Here is a 15013-nt window from a genome sequence, read left to right as displayed (position 1 = left end):
GCGTGCCTCTGCCCGACACGGTAGAATTCAGGGGGTGGACAGCTTCATGTGGAGTTTGTCTGATGAGCCTCTCCTCCATCCGTCGTTGGTTCCATGGAGAAGTGTTTGTGAGGTGTCAGAGTTACTGCGAGATTAGTGCTGTTCATCGGAAGAGAAAGGTCTCAGCATCAAGCACAACCACATCACCATTCCCAGCTCTCGACTCAACCCAGTCAAATCAAAATGAAATACTTCTATGAGTCTTTATCTCGGCATATATTTTACACTCATCCGGTTGGATAAGAATCTCATCTTAGCAATACAAACTCATCTTTTATTAGTATATATGCATTTTAGCTATTAATTTACACTGAGTAAATTATCAAATGATTGATTGAGAAGAAAAGAAAGTGATGTTTAGGTAGTAATAAGCAGTCCAATTTGGCAAACTCAACTCCTCCAATCACTTCACATTCAGCATTAAATGCAAAGGAAACAGCCAAACCTTGAGACCCTCCAACTAACCAACCTTGTCTCATATCCCACCTCACAACATGGAGACAAGTCTGTGGCTTCATCCCCATTAATATGCAGCTCCCTCCTCCCTACGGCCATGACATCCTCCTCCAACTCCCCTTTCTCGCCTGATATCATCCGCTGAGCAATGGAGATCGAGCTGGTGAAGTGCGAGTGCTGCGGGCTACGTGAGGACTGCACCAGAGACTACATCAGCAGCGTGAAGGCCAACTTCGACGGCAAATGGTTCTGCGGGCTGTGCTCCGAAGCGGTGAAGGACGAGCGGAGCAGGCTGCGGAGGAAGGACGTCCAGGGGGTGGTGGAGGAGGCCATCAGAGCCCACATGTCGTTCTGCCGGCGAACCAGGTCCAACCCTGCCGTCCGGGTGGCCGACGGCATGCGGCAGATGCTGCGTAGGAGATCCGGCGACTTGTCGAAGCCGTCGACGGTCACAGCATCTCCCAAGAGATTTGGAAGGGCGGCAGCGGGCACATCGCAGGTCTCGCTGTTCTGAGGCTAAGTCTGTCTTCTTCTTCTTCTTCTTCTCCTTGTCTGCTTGCTGTTACTATTACTTGTGGCCATGAACACAAGAGGTGGATATCAGTGGAGACTGCTGCTTTCCCAGTTGGACAGACTGATGAGGCTGTACAGGTAGACAATGGCAGTAGGTACTAAATAATCTGTGTGATTGGAGCTTTTGTGTCTTCATGGCATGATGAGGATTCTGTTCTTAGATCAACTGTGCCATGACTCTTAAGGATATCTGATGCTGTATGTAGTATCTAAACTCACCTTTTGCTCCTGTAGTTGTCATTTGGAGACTTTGTTTCCTTGTAGTGCCTTTTGGTTTGCTTAACATTTGGGTTCTGCCATAGCTAATCCTTCATTTTTCACTTCAATATTTTAATCCCTTCACACATAATAATGACATGGTAAAAATGATACATAGTTATGATGCAGGATAAATTAGTCAAGGTTATAAATATCAGTCCAATATTGATTCTAATAAATCAGTTCGATGCACCATCTTCTATGTTTAAAAAATAAAAAAAAATAAAAAAATATATTTTTTTATCAATTTATATGATTCGATATCGGTCTGTAGAATCGATAAATTTTGATTGATAATATATATATATATATATATATATATATATATATATATATATATATATATATATATATATATATATATATATCTTTTAAGCACTTCTACTAAATTTTAATGCACTGAGAGATATACACACTTATATTGTTCAATGCTAAAAAACAATAAAAATGATGTTTTAATCAATTTATATTGTTCGACATTAGTATTTAATCGAATCAGTAAATCTTGATTGATACTTGCAGATATGTCTTTTAAGCACTTGTACTAAAACTTGAAGCAAAAATCTCAGAGCTGTTGAATCATTACACAGGAAAATAAAAGAAGTGCATGCAGTCTCTATTTGGTTAAGCTTAAAAGGACATATAAGTGGCAACCACTTACTACAAAACATATCATGATAGGATGCACCTCAATCAGCTGCTAACTTATGTATTGGGGGCTTGAATTATGATTTCTGGGGTGAAAGAACTGTGTAATGACTTGTCATGGTATTGGCTATTTATGTATAAACAAACCTTAGTTTTGACTATTTAGATACTGATTTATTTGATTATTATTTAGGTCATTAATTTAAGCAGCTATCTATCATCTAGACTCAATGTGATCCAAACATGTAGATTAATGCAAAGTTATGGGGAAACTCTCCTTGAACTACTACCATTATATTCTTATATGCTAAATTTCTTTGAGAAACTTAGAATCTCTCACATATATAGGGAAGAAGAAAGCTATATGCGCACTGGTCAGCAAATTTTGAAAGGTGTTTAATCATTATAATCACATAAAATGCAATGTTTTTTTTCCTTCTGGACTAGAGATTATGATTTGGAGAGGAATGTATGAGGTTTTTTTAGTAATAAAGTTTATAGTTTCTTTGGAGAAAAATAAATAAAACTCTTTTATGTATAGTTATGCAATTGGATTCATTTCTAGAGTTTTTTGTTTTATCATATTACTTATCTCTTTTCTCATCCTTTAGGCTTAAAGAAACTTCCCCAAAGCTCTCCACCCAAAGAGTAGTGGCCATTTACAATAAATAAATAAATAAATATATTGAATATTGAATTAATTTTAATTAATTAGTTGGATAAGTTACTAAGAAGAGTTACTATTTTCTCCCCCCTACACTATGATGAATTTGTTGGGCCGATATTTGGGCCTACAATTAGTGATGTGAAGTGATCGTGTTCGCCTAATTTGGTGACAATTCAACATTAGATCTATACAATTCTGAATTAATCTAAACTATTTATTGATTGAATTATTCTTCAAAATGAATAATATGTTGTTTTTAGGTCAAACATGTTCTTGCCACCTCTATTTTGGAAAATCTTATCACTAATTGTATCCCACATGAGAAATACTTAAAAATTAAGTATAATAGTCAGGCATACATATTTAAATACATTGACACTATTGCATAGATCATCAAACTTTTCTTTATATATGTATAAAGACCTTCACTACCTCACCTCCTCGAGAATTATGATGCATCGACTTAAGGACAAAAGGACAATAGGGTTCAGTCTTAAATACACATCATCAAAATTACTAGTCAACGAAAAATGTTACTTGTCATGTATTTATAGACCTTGCATGACTGTCTCTATAAAAACACTTAATATGCATGTATGACCAATAATGTTCGCGAGCCTTACAAAATCAATGATAATTATCTTATTCGATGTTCATCACATTCACTTATTTAATATATTATTGAAAAAACCTGATTAAAGATCATAAATTTCTTTTTAAGTGTCAATGGATAAAAGTCTCTCATTAGGACAAAATGATTCCGAGACATAAGACATCCAACACAAGTCACACCTTGGGCTCGCTCTTGCCATAGGGCGGCAAATGACTTGGGTAAATGTCAAGTTGAGGACATCTGATGTTTGTGTATATGGCTTTATTGCGTTTGATATATATATATATATATATATATATATATATATATATATATATATATATATATATATATATATATATATATATATATATATGCCAAATGCTACCAGTTTCCCAAAACCTCCGTTCCCATGAGCGGCACCGTAGGATCCGACCATCAAATCATGCTCACAAAGGAGACATCAACGCACGCCTGACAACTTGATACGCACGCCACATGACACGCTTCAGTTTCCTTCTCCATTGGTGCAATCTTAATGAGGCCGTCCCTTCTCCAGCTGCTCCTCTTAGTGACGTCCAGTAAATGCAGTGCGTGGTGGGAGTAGCACGCATGACGCGATGTTGGCTATGGATCGATCGTGTCACTCATCTTAATTATCACTTTGCCGATTTGATTTCTTGTGATGTTCAACGAATGAACACTCACATTTCTAAGCTTTATTCCATATGTTTTCATCGGATAAGAAACTTTCTGATATAATAGATCTAATTAATTAGGCTTCAAATCTCTCTCTCTCTCTCTCTCTCTCTCTATTTTGTGATGGTTGTAACGTTTCTACATTCGGAAGTGGCCGCGAAGCTTTCGTTGTCACTCGTCCAAAGGCATGAGACGGAGAAGTTGGCCTTGGCCACATCACCTCGTTCCCATCTCGTCCTGACACCAGCAAGTTGCTGTGAGACCTGTGAATGAACCAAGGAGAGCGTCACATCACGTACGTTCCAAGGTCCCAGACAACAGATGCATGCATGCGTTCACGAGACGTACGCGCCATGCAACAGGGCGTCGTCACCAGCGCCGACGTGAAGCTCCACTGGCGCAGACGTACCTCGCAACGAGGAAAGGACACGTACGTACGTAAGGTGCACTGACGACGTACGTAAGCACGCGTGCCTCGTCGCTCGTGCCGGGACGCTCGGCACGTGCCTCGGCGTGCGTCGGGAGTCCGAGGTTGGCGACGCACGTAACGTGGAGGAGGAGGACGTACTACTGTTGGGTCGAGAAGGGTAAGCGGAGCAACCGCTATGCATGCATGAAAGGGTGGTCCATTTCGGTCAACCCTGTCAAAGACTTTGTTTTGTTTTGATTTTTTTTCTTTTTTGTATGTTGTAAATAAATATATATATATATATTTGAAGTGTTTTTCTAAATATTAATTAAAAAATAAATACATTCATTTGATTTAATTGGACAATAAGTAAAAAAAAAAATTAAATAATTGTTCAGATGGGTGTGATGAAGGTAAAATGACGTTTTGACAACTCATGAGGTTTTCTATCTCGCTAGCATTAAGCAAAAAAAAAAAGAGTATGAATTTATATATTTGAATGGTGGATGAAAAGATGTTGCTTGATCCGACGGTCCGTATTAACTGGTTCATTAATTTATTTTAATCTTATTATGTTAAGAATTAAGGTGATTTTTTAAATAAAATATTCACATTTTGTGTACTTCATAATCGATATTTTATTTTATTTTATTTTATTTCGAACAGAATCCTTAATTTAAAAATACTCAAACTATCTCGTAATAAAAACACTATGATGTTTACTCTAATTAAACTAACTATAAGCCTAAAAATATTATATTGTAATGATCTATGAGTAATGACAATCTAAAAGACATAATATAATATCACTTATAGTATTTATAATGTTTTCACTATCACAAAAAGACACTGTAAACATAACTTAAAAATATTATAAACGAACTAAATAAAAATTGTGTAATAGTTGAAAACAGATAAAAATGGTCGAACAAATTTGATGAAAATTTTTTGAGGGATATTTTAAATATTTTGAAATAAAAATACTTTATGAAAAAACGGATATCTTTTGAGAAATATTTAAAATATAAATATTTTTTAAGAAAATCACCCTAACAATTATGTGCAACCGATTTCTTGCATTTTTTAGGAGGAATTATTATATTTTTCATATCTTGAGCAATCTAATTAAGACACGGCAAGTCACTCATGAAGAACTTCTCTCTCTCTCTCTCTCTCATTTTTTTTCATTTTTTTTTATTTTTAGCAAAGTTGAAACTTAGTTTGCATTTGATTAAGAATAATTAATCAGATGGCCAATTAGTCTTTGATAATTTGCGCGAATGATAGGCCAAAATATTTTTTTCATTAAGGAAATTAAACAAAAAAATTACAAATAAAAATAATCATTCAACTCAAAGTGGTAGTTTGACTTTTTACTACGTGTCCCCTCAAAGATTTCTCCTGTTGACCTACAAATCAATCAAAATCCCCGAACAATTTGGTGGCAAAATCTCTCACGGTTTACTATGTGGATTGTTGAAAAGGAAGCAGAACTCTCTCTCTCTCTGTCTTTCTCTGTTCAACTGAGCAGCCATCTAATCCAAAGAGGTCTCCTTCCAACATCCCACAAAAACATGTGCATCGAAGGAAATGACAGTTTTCATAGTCTCGGCCATAAAGCTGATCCCCGTCTCTCACTCTCTCTCTCTTTTTCTCTGTCCAACTGAGTGGTCATCAAATCAAAAGAATTCTCCTTACATCTTTCCAAAAAATTTGTGCATGAAATTGACAGTTTTCATCGTCTCCAGTCATAAAGCTGATCTCACATTTACTTGTTGCTGAATGTCTCTTCAATGCTTTCTTTCCTATTGTATTTATCAAGGCAGTGCTGCACGTACTACTGAGAACATCGACAGAATCCCTGTCGATAGAGGAGCTCAGCGTGACTACAGAAAAGCCTTCAGTGCAATGCAAGTAGCACTCTTTTTCTTTTTTTCTTTTTTTTTGTCTGATTCACTGGTTTGGTATACACTGGTTTTGTAAGGTGAATTTTTTTTGCTATTTCTAATGTTTTTGTAGCACTTTAGTGAAACACAAATGATCTTATTAGTTTCGATATCGATTATCAATCCAAATTATAATCCTCAAGAGAGTTTGAAAACCTCACGAATAAATATGAACCTTAGATCGTAGCCAATATGTTCCTAACGCATAAGCTCTTCAATGCCCATATTAACCTATATTCTATAAGGAATTCCCAAAGAGTGTCAAAAAGATGTCTTGTCATAGTAAAAAATTCCTTACTTACCGGCAAAGATTATTTTTTATTCGAAGAATACGTTCTATTAGGATTTGTGATTAGGTTTTTTTTTGTATAGGTAGTATTCGCATGTCAAGACTTTCCGAGGTGGCGAATATTATCCTGATGAAAGATCATCAACTGTCCTCAAATATATATAGCTTTAAGGTTGAATTTATACCTTTGTTTCAGGTTGTTTTTTTGACTGTTTTCTTCCGAGTTTCGAATTCTGAAACAATGAACGTCCCACTATGATGTCACAAGAATGATAAAACATCACTAGATCTAATTCTTAACCAAAATCTAAGGTGTTGATTCTGATCTCATTACCTTGGAGAGCTGTGAACCCATGAATTGATTGAAGCACTGACCTCCCAGCATTTTATATTAAATAAAATTAAATTTTAGTATGTGATTTGCATCTTACTCCTTTTTTTATTTTATTTTATTTGGGGGTCAAAGATGGATAATGTTTTGATTTTTGTTAAATGTCCATTAAAAGTATGACAAGGAAAAAATTGCACCTCACTTCTTGATCAATCTTATATTGGTCACTCTTCCCCCATATAAGAAGCACAGACAGCAGTTTCAGTGGCCTTCCATCAGTAACCCCACTTGGATCTTTCAATCATCCAAAGGCCAAATCAAAAAGGCATCTCCAAAATAAATATGTACACACATCCTAATCCCTCGGGACTATTTTTTAGATCTCCGAAGTTCATGTCCCCAAGTCTGCCAACCATTTCTGTCATGTTCATGCTTTTCTACAATCTCACAAAAAATAAAAAAAGTAATTTGTATAAACCAGATCAACAATGACAAGAACTTTTTTCGGTAACACAATATATTTCATGCCTACTGAACATATAGTAGCTACACTCCTTTATCAGTGTTGCATTTGGGTGCATTCTGAACTCAGCTTCCCTTTTTCACCATATAAAACAGAAAGTACTGTTTACACAGTTGTTTGACTCAATCCTCTCACTCTACAAAAAAAAATTCCTTACACTCTGTGTCAGAAAAATTACAAATCAAAATTTGAAGTATGCTAACACCCATTTGGCAGTTCAAGGGTGGTCCCAAGTTCCCCAGGAGTCCTTTGGTAGACTTAAATAGTTCCCTTTGTTTGGGCATCTTCCTTTGATCAACCTACTGAACTGTCAAACTGCTTGCTTTTCAAAGGTGAAGTAAGCTGGTTAGTTTGTAATGTTAGTTGCCAATTATTACAGAAAGAAGTTCTTGGACTTGTCTCTTGACTGGTTGTTCAGCCACAAATTACTTTTTTTCCCCTGGCAGACAGAAAAGCAGATAATGTAAACAGTAAATCCAAAAGTGGTACTAGTTTCAGAGAGGAGTTCAAATGGAAAGGAAAAGCAATTACCTTTAGGTAACTTCTATGATGTGATTGTTCCCTGGTGGTTGCTGGGAAGCCATGGATAACAACAATATAGATTTTAGCTAAAATTGTAGACTAAAATTCAAATACCAAAATGCCACAATCGAATTTAATTTTTTGTTCAAGAAAGGAATGAGTTCTTTTAAGCCATTCACAGAAAAAATTTATAGCTCCAAAGAATGCAGTTGCTTGAAGTATTGGAATGACTTAAATAAAGAATAAGCACCTCTTCCTTTGGTAGTTGCTGAGACTAAAAGATTTAGAAGCTAATTATTGGCAATAGACATAGAACAACCTGCAGTGATGACAGGCAAAGTGATCAACAGTGCATAGAAAAGGCAAAAAAAAAAAAAAAAATCTAACATGACATGCATAGGTAACTACTCAATATAAAGAAATATGACCTTGATTCTGTTTGATTTTCTTCAGCCACCTCAGTAGAAACTGAACTCTGTGAAACCATGTGAGTAGGGCAAGAGTTCTTCCACCTCAATCCGAGAGCTAGAGCAACCCATGTTCGTAATTTGGTTGTGATTGGTAATTTCTACCTCTGCAGTGAAAATGCTGTATACAGGTCTGTGATCAGAGAATCTAGACTCTCCATGTAGATAAGCCAATTGAGTAAGGCCTCTTCCACACCATAAAATGCGGTCACACCTTTGACCAAAAAGAAAGATCCCAATTGGCTTAAAAAATATGAGGACATAAAAGAATGGTAAAGAAGAAACTTTAAGAAACTAGGCCAATTTGGGGAGGTCATGTTACGAGAAACCTATGCTAAGGAGAGATGATGCAAGATTCTACCATGCAGGTGTCCGCCGCTTCTCTTTTCGGTGTGTGTCATCCCCTGCGTATCTATCTGAGTTATTTGAATATTTATAGGTTGGAGGAAAAAATATCCTTCCTTCTTTCCATCCCTCGAAAACACGGCCACATCTTCGCTCTATTCGAAGCTGTTTTAACAAAAAGCAATGAGAGATTTGGACTAGCAGTTTGAGAATACATAAAGAGGAATAGAAGAATCATAGCTTTCCCCAGGGCACAAGAGGTCTTTATGCCTTTTTCAGAGGGAATCTAAAAAGCACTAGATTCTTAGTACTTCAAGAGATTTCCATACTTTTGAATGATATTTTAATATGCTAAAACTTAAAGCAACACAAAGAAACACTGGTAGCAATGATACTACTTATATAGCAGACTCTGAAAAGGATTAGTAAACCACCTGATCTTTTTCCAACAAAGCTCTCCAGTTGTGCATCTCAACTAAAGCCTTTGCTGACTGATAGGAAAGAGCGATGCGGTAGTTTAAATCACCAAGCCATATGATACGACTGACATAAGAAAGAAAAAAATGAGAGCATGCTTCTCACAAACGTTACCTCTTTCAGGTCTACCTGAGAGAAACATAAGTGGATAAAATAGAAAGTCATGACAAAGAGGCTTACTCATGATCAAGAATTGTTTCAGGAGACTTCTCATCACATACTCTGTGCACCCGAGGAAACCTAGTCTTTCTTAAAATTTCCATCACATCTGAGTTCCTCCGTAGTTCATCCCCCTCTTTCTGTCCCGAGGTCAAATGACTACAGATGAAACAGAAGCTTGTTCGGTGAAAAGACATGCTGATTGATATTGAACCCTGGAAGGAGAAAAGAAAAAAATCCATTGTTTGAACTTTGAAATAGGATACCATTCCATTGTTTGGAGTTTGAGTATGTTGGACGAGCTCCTATCTCAGATTTAATTTGGCAGATTCAGTGTAATATTAGATAAATATGATTACCTTATTGCCAAGATAACCCATTAATCCTCTGCCAACACAGGAAACCTTCAAGTTCTTCACATCACCTCTTATTTCGCTTCTCACCCAAATTGTTAGAAATATGCCAACCATCTGCTTACTTGCAACCAAGCAATACCTGGAACTGTAATTGAGTAGCACCATTCAGAATCTATAGAATATGTAAGATTTTTATCACTGAGAACTGAATCAAATGGAATTAATGAAAGAAATCTTAAGGAGTAGTACTTAGAGCGGAGGGATGATCTCTCCCTTTCTTCCAAATATTGTGGAGCACCATAGACATAAGACATTGGTGAAAAATTATCTGTCGAAGGAGATTCTCCCCCAAGTTTCTCATCATCAGATGAACCTCCACATCTAAAACTGGGATCAAAATTACTTGGTCTGCTTGCAATGCTTGTCCGATCACAAACACTGAACCGGCGATCCAGCCTTGGTTGCATTGCCATGATATCACCATCAATTCTTAAACTGCGACTCATGGAATGGAATGAACGTCGGTGAAGCAATGATGAATTCTTTTGCCTTGTTGAGGAGCCCTCAAAATCAGCATCTAGCTCCACAAGCGGATCGGGAAGAGGGGACAGTCTACTGTAGTTTCCAGAACTACAAGTGCCCGGAAGAGTGTTCAGTGTCTTTCTAATGAGTGACAACCATTTCTTTGCTGGAAGATTGTCTTCTGCGCCAAGAACATTTCCAGCATTGAGAGGAACAATCTCTTGAAATCTGGAAAGAAAAAAGGTAAATGAGTTGAAATGAATTACTTCAATATCACTAATTTTGTACGACCACTATAGCATTTTTATGTGTTCCTCAAAAATCTTAAAATGTAGGATAAAAGTAAAGAAACCAGACCCCAGAACGTAAATGTCTGCTGGCGGTGAAGCATGGATCCATTCTTCAAGATTCAAATTTTTTGGTGGAGATTTCCCACCTACATTCCATGTCGAGACAAAAATTCTAGAAACCAAAAGAGTAAAAAATTTATGGATCATATTGGAGGTCACTGAACAATTGCAGAAATTTAGAAATCAAAGGATTGTAAGGACCAAAAAATGTGATTACTTATAGTCCTCAACATCTGCAACTTGATCCACATCAACATCAAATCTTCCTCGCCGAACTCGTTCTGAATTCTTTTTGTTCAATCGTTCTAATGATCAAGAAGAAAATTACCAAGGATTATAAAAACAGAAATCGAAGAAACGAAGAAAATAGCTACACGGTTGTGGTCCAAAGTTATAAGGCCTGAAACTTTATACCTGTTCTGCTTTTCTTAACTATGCATGTCTCCCTCTCTGTGAAGTTGGTCCGCCATTCCCCATCACCTTCTGATGAACACACAGAATAGGTAATAAATGGAAAAAGAAAACAAAAAAGGATGTAGCTTGTGTGCTAATATTCTCATGACGTTTTATGACTTTAAGCACGAGCAAAGAAACAACAAGTACTGCGCAATGCATCAAGAGAATGGCATTTCAATTGGTCGGGTGAGTAAAAGCCTACAGAAGACCAGTCATATGGCATTGCAATGAAAGGGAAAAAAAAAAAAGAAAGAGATCTCATAAGACTAGATATCAAGTTCATGAAGCAGAGATTTCTAGACCAAAACACAAAATAAGAACTCAGCACAAATAGCTAAAGGTATATGTGAGTGAGTTAATTTTGTAGGCACACAAGCAATTAGACCTACCTCTTTCAACAACAACATCATCGTCTGCATGGAAGTCCTGAGGTTTGCTCTTGATGTTGAACCATTTTCTAACAAGCGTCTTGGACCATGATAGCTTCTCCAACAAAATGAGAGAACAAAACAGTGGAACAAATCAGCAATTTTTAAGACCTAACAGAGGAACGATGGTAAAAATCGAATCTTTCGAGAGGAGAAACCTTGGTTTTTATCGAGTTCTCATCTCTCATTGTTTCAGCACTCCCTCATGCGGCCACCGGGAGATGGTTTCTCTCCCCACCTATACGCTTTCAGGAGTCTCGCCCTGATTTGGATCCCAACGAAGGAGAACAGCAAATGCCGACCTTTTTCTCGGGTGCTATTTGACAAAAAGATCGATTCCAAACTTCTTCCCACAGAGATGGATCGGAAAACTAAGAAGCCGCAGAAACAAGAGAACCGGTTAGCACCCTCGAGGAACGTACACCATTCCAGGGTTCATCGCAGAACACAACAAGTGAGCAGGAGCTGACCATCCACTCCAAACCAAAGCTCAAAAGAAAGGAAAAACTTCTCCTTTCGCCAATGGGACTTCAATCTATAGCCTCGGAGCAATAAAGATCAGACTTTGGACACAGAAACACCAATCTCGGCGCTAGACGGAAGAAGAAGAGAGCGATGGAGAATGGGGGAAGCAATGAAGCGGACATTCACAGACACCACTCTTTCTCCTCCTCAACCTCCTTCTCGGAGTACAGCAAAGTATCCAATTTGAAGCGAAGGGAATAAAGTGTGAGCATTGCGCTTTTAGCTTACCTCCCTCTCTCTCTCTCTCTCTCTCTTCCCCCACTTCTCTCGAGGTTTTTTTTTTTTTTTTTGGGGCTTACCCCAAAACCTGAGCCGAGAAGAAGGAAAAGGAAGTCGTAGGTTATTTTGCAAATATACCCTTCTCATATTTGTAATGTCATTTACTCTTTCAACTTTTAAGATTTGATACATGTAATTTCTTATAAATATCAACCCAAAAATTCAGATTGACCACTTCAAACATTGGTTTATATTTTTTTAATCTAAGCTAAAAGATATATAAAATATAAAAATATTTTTACTATTGATAGGACATATCCTGAGAATCTACCATCACTTACGATCACGTTAGCATCTAGGACAACACGTCTCAGTCAACGCTATTCCTGCGAAGATAGGGCAGTGCTGACAAAGCACAGCGTCATCTCGGAGAGGTCGGGACGACACCGAGCGAGTACCATGCCGACTTGCAAGGGCCAAGTCGGCACAATGCCGACCCGGAAAGGTTGGGATGGCGTCGACCCAACACAGCACCCGCCAAGCATGACATCATCCCGCAAAGACCAAGACGACACTGACCGTACACAGCGTTGTCCCGCGAGGCCGGGACAGTGTCGACCGTGCACAGCACCGTCCCACAGAGGACGGGACGATGCCGACTGTATGCATTGCCGTCCCACAAAGGCCAAGATGGCATCAACCGTGCACAACGTTGTCCCTCAAAAATCAGGATAGCATCGACGGTAATAAACAGCCCAGGTACGATCGGTTCCCGAGAGGAAAAAATAAAAATCCCTCAAGGGATCTTTTGACAAGATGTCCCTGAGCTGGCCACTCAATACTAACTAGATCTTCGGAGAGGTCAAGGTCAGGAGCCCCTTCTTGATCCCGACCTATGTGCAGGAACCGGAGCCCGAGGAGTAGGCGGTCAATCCTAAGGAGCGTCTGACTCGGAAGCCAAAGCTCAAACCTGATCTGCTGGAGGCAAACGATCTTGCGCATCCGGGACCGAATCAAACCGTGCCGGCTCGCTCTGTCACGGTGCAAAGGATCAATATCAACTATCATTTAAAACTTTGGTTTTAAAGTATATTGTCAAATGACAGTATGTCAGAAGAGAAATGTTTGTGTAGATATAAACATTACTGAGGATATAATTGAAATGTTTCCAAAGAACGACACTGCGCTGATCGGCAGCTGCCCGTTCGTCGCCAGTCTGCGGAGTCTTCGTCCTCACATCCTGCCCGCGGTCAGTTCTGTGTGCCCTCCTTCATGGGATAACAGACCACCAAAAGAAGAGAGAAGAAACTGTTAAAGGAACAGAGAGAGAGAGAGAGAGAGAGAGACGTTATATTTACGGGCTACTCTACTACTGCAGTCAGATTAGTACAAATCTTGGTGTATAGGGGAGTGGGAGTAATGTGTCTCTTCTCCCTTTTGGTTCCATTTTGTCCTCCTCCTCCTTCCAACACAGTGAGACCATTGTATGCTTCGCTGCCACTCTCATTGACAGATGAGCAATGTCTCTGTTTCTTCCAACACAGTGAGACCACTGCAATGCTCAACTCACAGGGACAGTGATCTGAGGGGGGTTTTAGGCGGTTAGCTTGCGAGTGCCCTACAATCCTACTGGGCGTGTGTGTGTGGTTCCTTGAACTGTGGGCCACCAAAGCTTGGGTAATGGTGGATCAAAGAGCTCTCCCTACCTTGAGGTCGCTGTAGGGCTGCTTTGCCTCTCGACTGCTTGATATGGGGGTGTAGGTTGGCTGTTGATTGGATGGGGATGAGTGGTTTCGGGGACAAGGCAGGGTGTGCATTGTTTGGATTCAGGGACTTGCCTGGGCCACTCCAAGCAGGTAGGGGACACTATGGGTTTGATTGAGCTCCTCAAGGCCTCAGTTTAAGGTATGAGTTGCACTGGTGCAGGATCTTCCTTCCTTCTACCCTACTCCCTAGAAAAGCTCAAGGAGAAGATGTCTCAGAACTGTCAACCCCAAACTCTTGCTGTAGAGACATCTCTACTGTGAGCAATGGAGCTCATTCCTTGCTATCTCCGTCAGGCAACCATTTTGGACTCCAGCTATATGAGAATTTCAAGCTCCCATATCAAACTCATATTGTGCTCTTTGAGTGGGCAATGGCCTGCTTTGATTTGTACATTCCAATTGAGGTGTTGGTGTGGGGGCAAGGGAAGTGTCCTTTTGAGGCAGTGGAAGAAGACAAGAGGAATGGCACAATCACTAGTGCACTTGCGCCATGGCTGCCATTTGAGCTCCAATTCTGGATTCTCCACCCATGGAGTTGGAAGGGGATCTCAGACACAATCTAAGCTAGGATTCATTCAGGCAACTAGGGAGCATGAGTTGGATCTTATCTGTTACGTGGAATTCTCGACCGTCGATTTCGCTAAAGATGAATCTATCCTGTGAGCAGCAGCATCACACAGAGCTTGCGAATTGTTCAGGGTTGTCATCCGTGAAGGATCAGCATCAGAGATGACAACTCAGAGTCAATGGACAAGCAGTATCAACAGTGCTTAGATCTAAAAGCTTCATGCTAAAGTAATCCTTCCGATGGTTACAGCCACATTGTCACATGCATAACCAGCCACATTAAAGAGTAAACTAATGGCATTTTAAGATCATCACGTCACAAATCACTTTGGAATATGGAACTGTTTTCTATCATATAGTTTGTACTTTTACTGAGAAAGCAGCAAGGCAGCTCCATATTGAGGGACATAGTGCTCTCTCTAAA

General features: G+C 38.9%; 2 protein-coding genes across 4 annotated transcripts; one reads left to right on the top strand and one right to left on the bottom strand.

Moving 5' to 3' along the window:
• The first annotated feature begins 487 nt into the window (after nucleotides 1–487).
• LOC135672579 (uncharacterized) lies at nucleotides 488–1351 on the top strand. The gene has a single exon (XM_065181072.1). The coding sequence runs from the start codon at nucleotides 644–646 to the stop codon at nucleotides 1007–1009; it is 366 nt and encodes a 121-aa protein (XP_065037144.1). The 5' UTR covers nucleotides 488–643; the 3' UTR covers nucleotides 1010–1351.
• A 6087-nt stretch (nucleotides 1352–7438) lies between these two features.
• On the bottom strand, nucleotides 7439–12539 carry LOC135661770 (type IV inositol polyphosphate 5-phosphatase 7-like). Of its 3 annotated transcripts, XM_065176549.1 has the most exons (15): nucleotides 11983–12539; nucleotides 11671–11883; nucleotides 11474–11567; nucleotides 11043–11111; nucleotides 10846–10933; nucleotides 10636–10740; nucleotides 10006–10506; nucleotides 9760–9901; nucleotides 9422–9615; nucleotides 9199–9307; nucleotides 8781–8929; nucleotides 8381–8633; nucleotides 8203–8271; nucleotides 7962–8002; nucleotides 7439–7869 (listed from the first exon to the last, which is right to left on the bottom strand). In XM_065176549.1, exons 2-12 carry the CDS (start codon nucleotides 11698–11700, stop codon nucleotides 8411–8413), a joined length of 1704 nt encoding a protein of 567 aa, XP_065032621.1. In that variant the 5' UTR covers nucleotides 11701–11883; nucleotides 11983–12539; the 3' UTR covers nucleotides 7439–7869; nucleotides 7962–8002; nucleotides 8203–8271; nucleotides 8381–8410. The 3 variants fall into 3 exon arrangements, with proteins under 3 accessions (XP_065032621.1, XP_065032619.1, XP_065032620.1); XM_065176547.1 differs by having other exon boundaries at nucleotides 11671–12539; XM_065176548.1 differs by lacking the exon at nucleotides 7439–7869 and having other exon boundaries at nucleotides 7958–8002; nucleotides 11671–12539.
• Between the last annotated feature and the right edge of the window lie 2474 nt (nucleotides 12540–15013).

Source organism: Musa acuminata, chromosome BXJ1-4 (genome assembly GCF_036884655.1).
Source record: "Musa acuminata AAA Group cultivar baxijiao chromosome BXJ1-4, Cavendish_Baxijiao_AAA, whole genome shotgun sequence".
NCBI lineage: Eukaryota > Viridiplantae > Streptophyta > Magnoliopsida > Zingiberales > Musaceae > Musa > Musa acuminata.
The sequence above is the reverse complement of the archived record's forward strand: the minus strand, read 5'-3'. Positions and strand labels throughout refer to the sequence as shown.

Bases quoted from the DNA above. Each gene is read 5' to 3' on its own strand.
- LOC135672579 (XM_065181072.1), top strand. From the start codon at position 644: ATGGAGATCGAGCTGGTGAAGTGCGAGTGCTGCGGGCTACGTGAGGAC.
- LOC135661770 (XM_065176547.1), bottom strand. From the start codon at position 11,700: ATGAGAGATGAGAACTCGATAAAAACCAAG. The intron at 10,934-11,042 runs GTATAAAGTTTC...CTTGATCATTAG, and splicing joins AGTTAAGAAAAGCAGAACAG to AACGATTGAACAAAAAGAAT. The intron at 10,741-10,845 runs GTAATCACATTT...TTTGGTTTCTAG, and splicing joins GCAGATGTTGAGGACTATAA to AATTTTTGTCTCGACATGGA.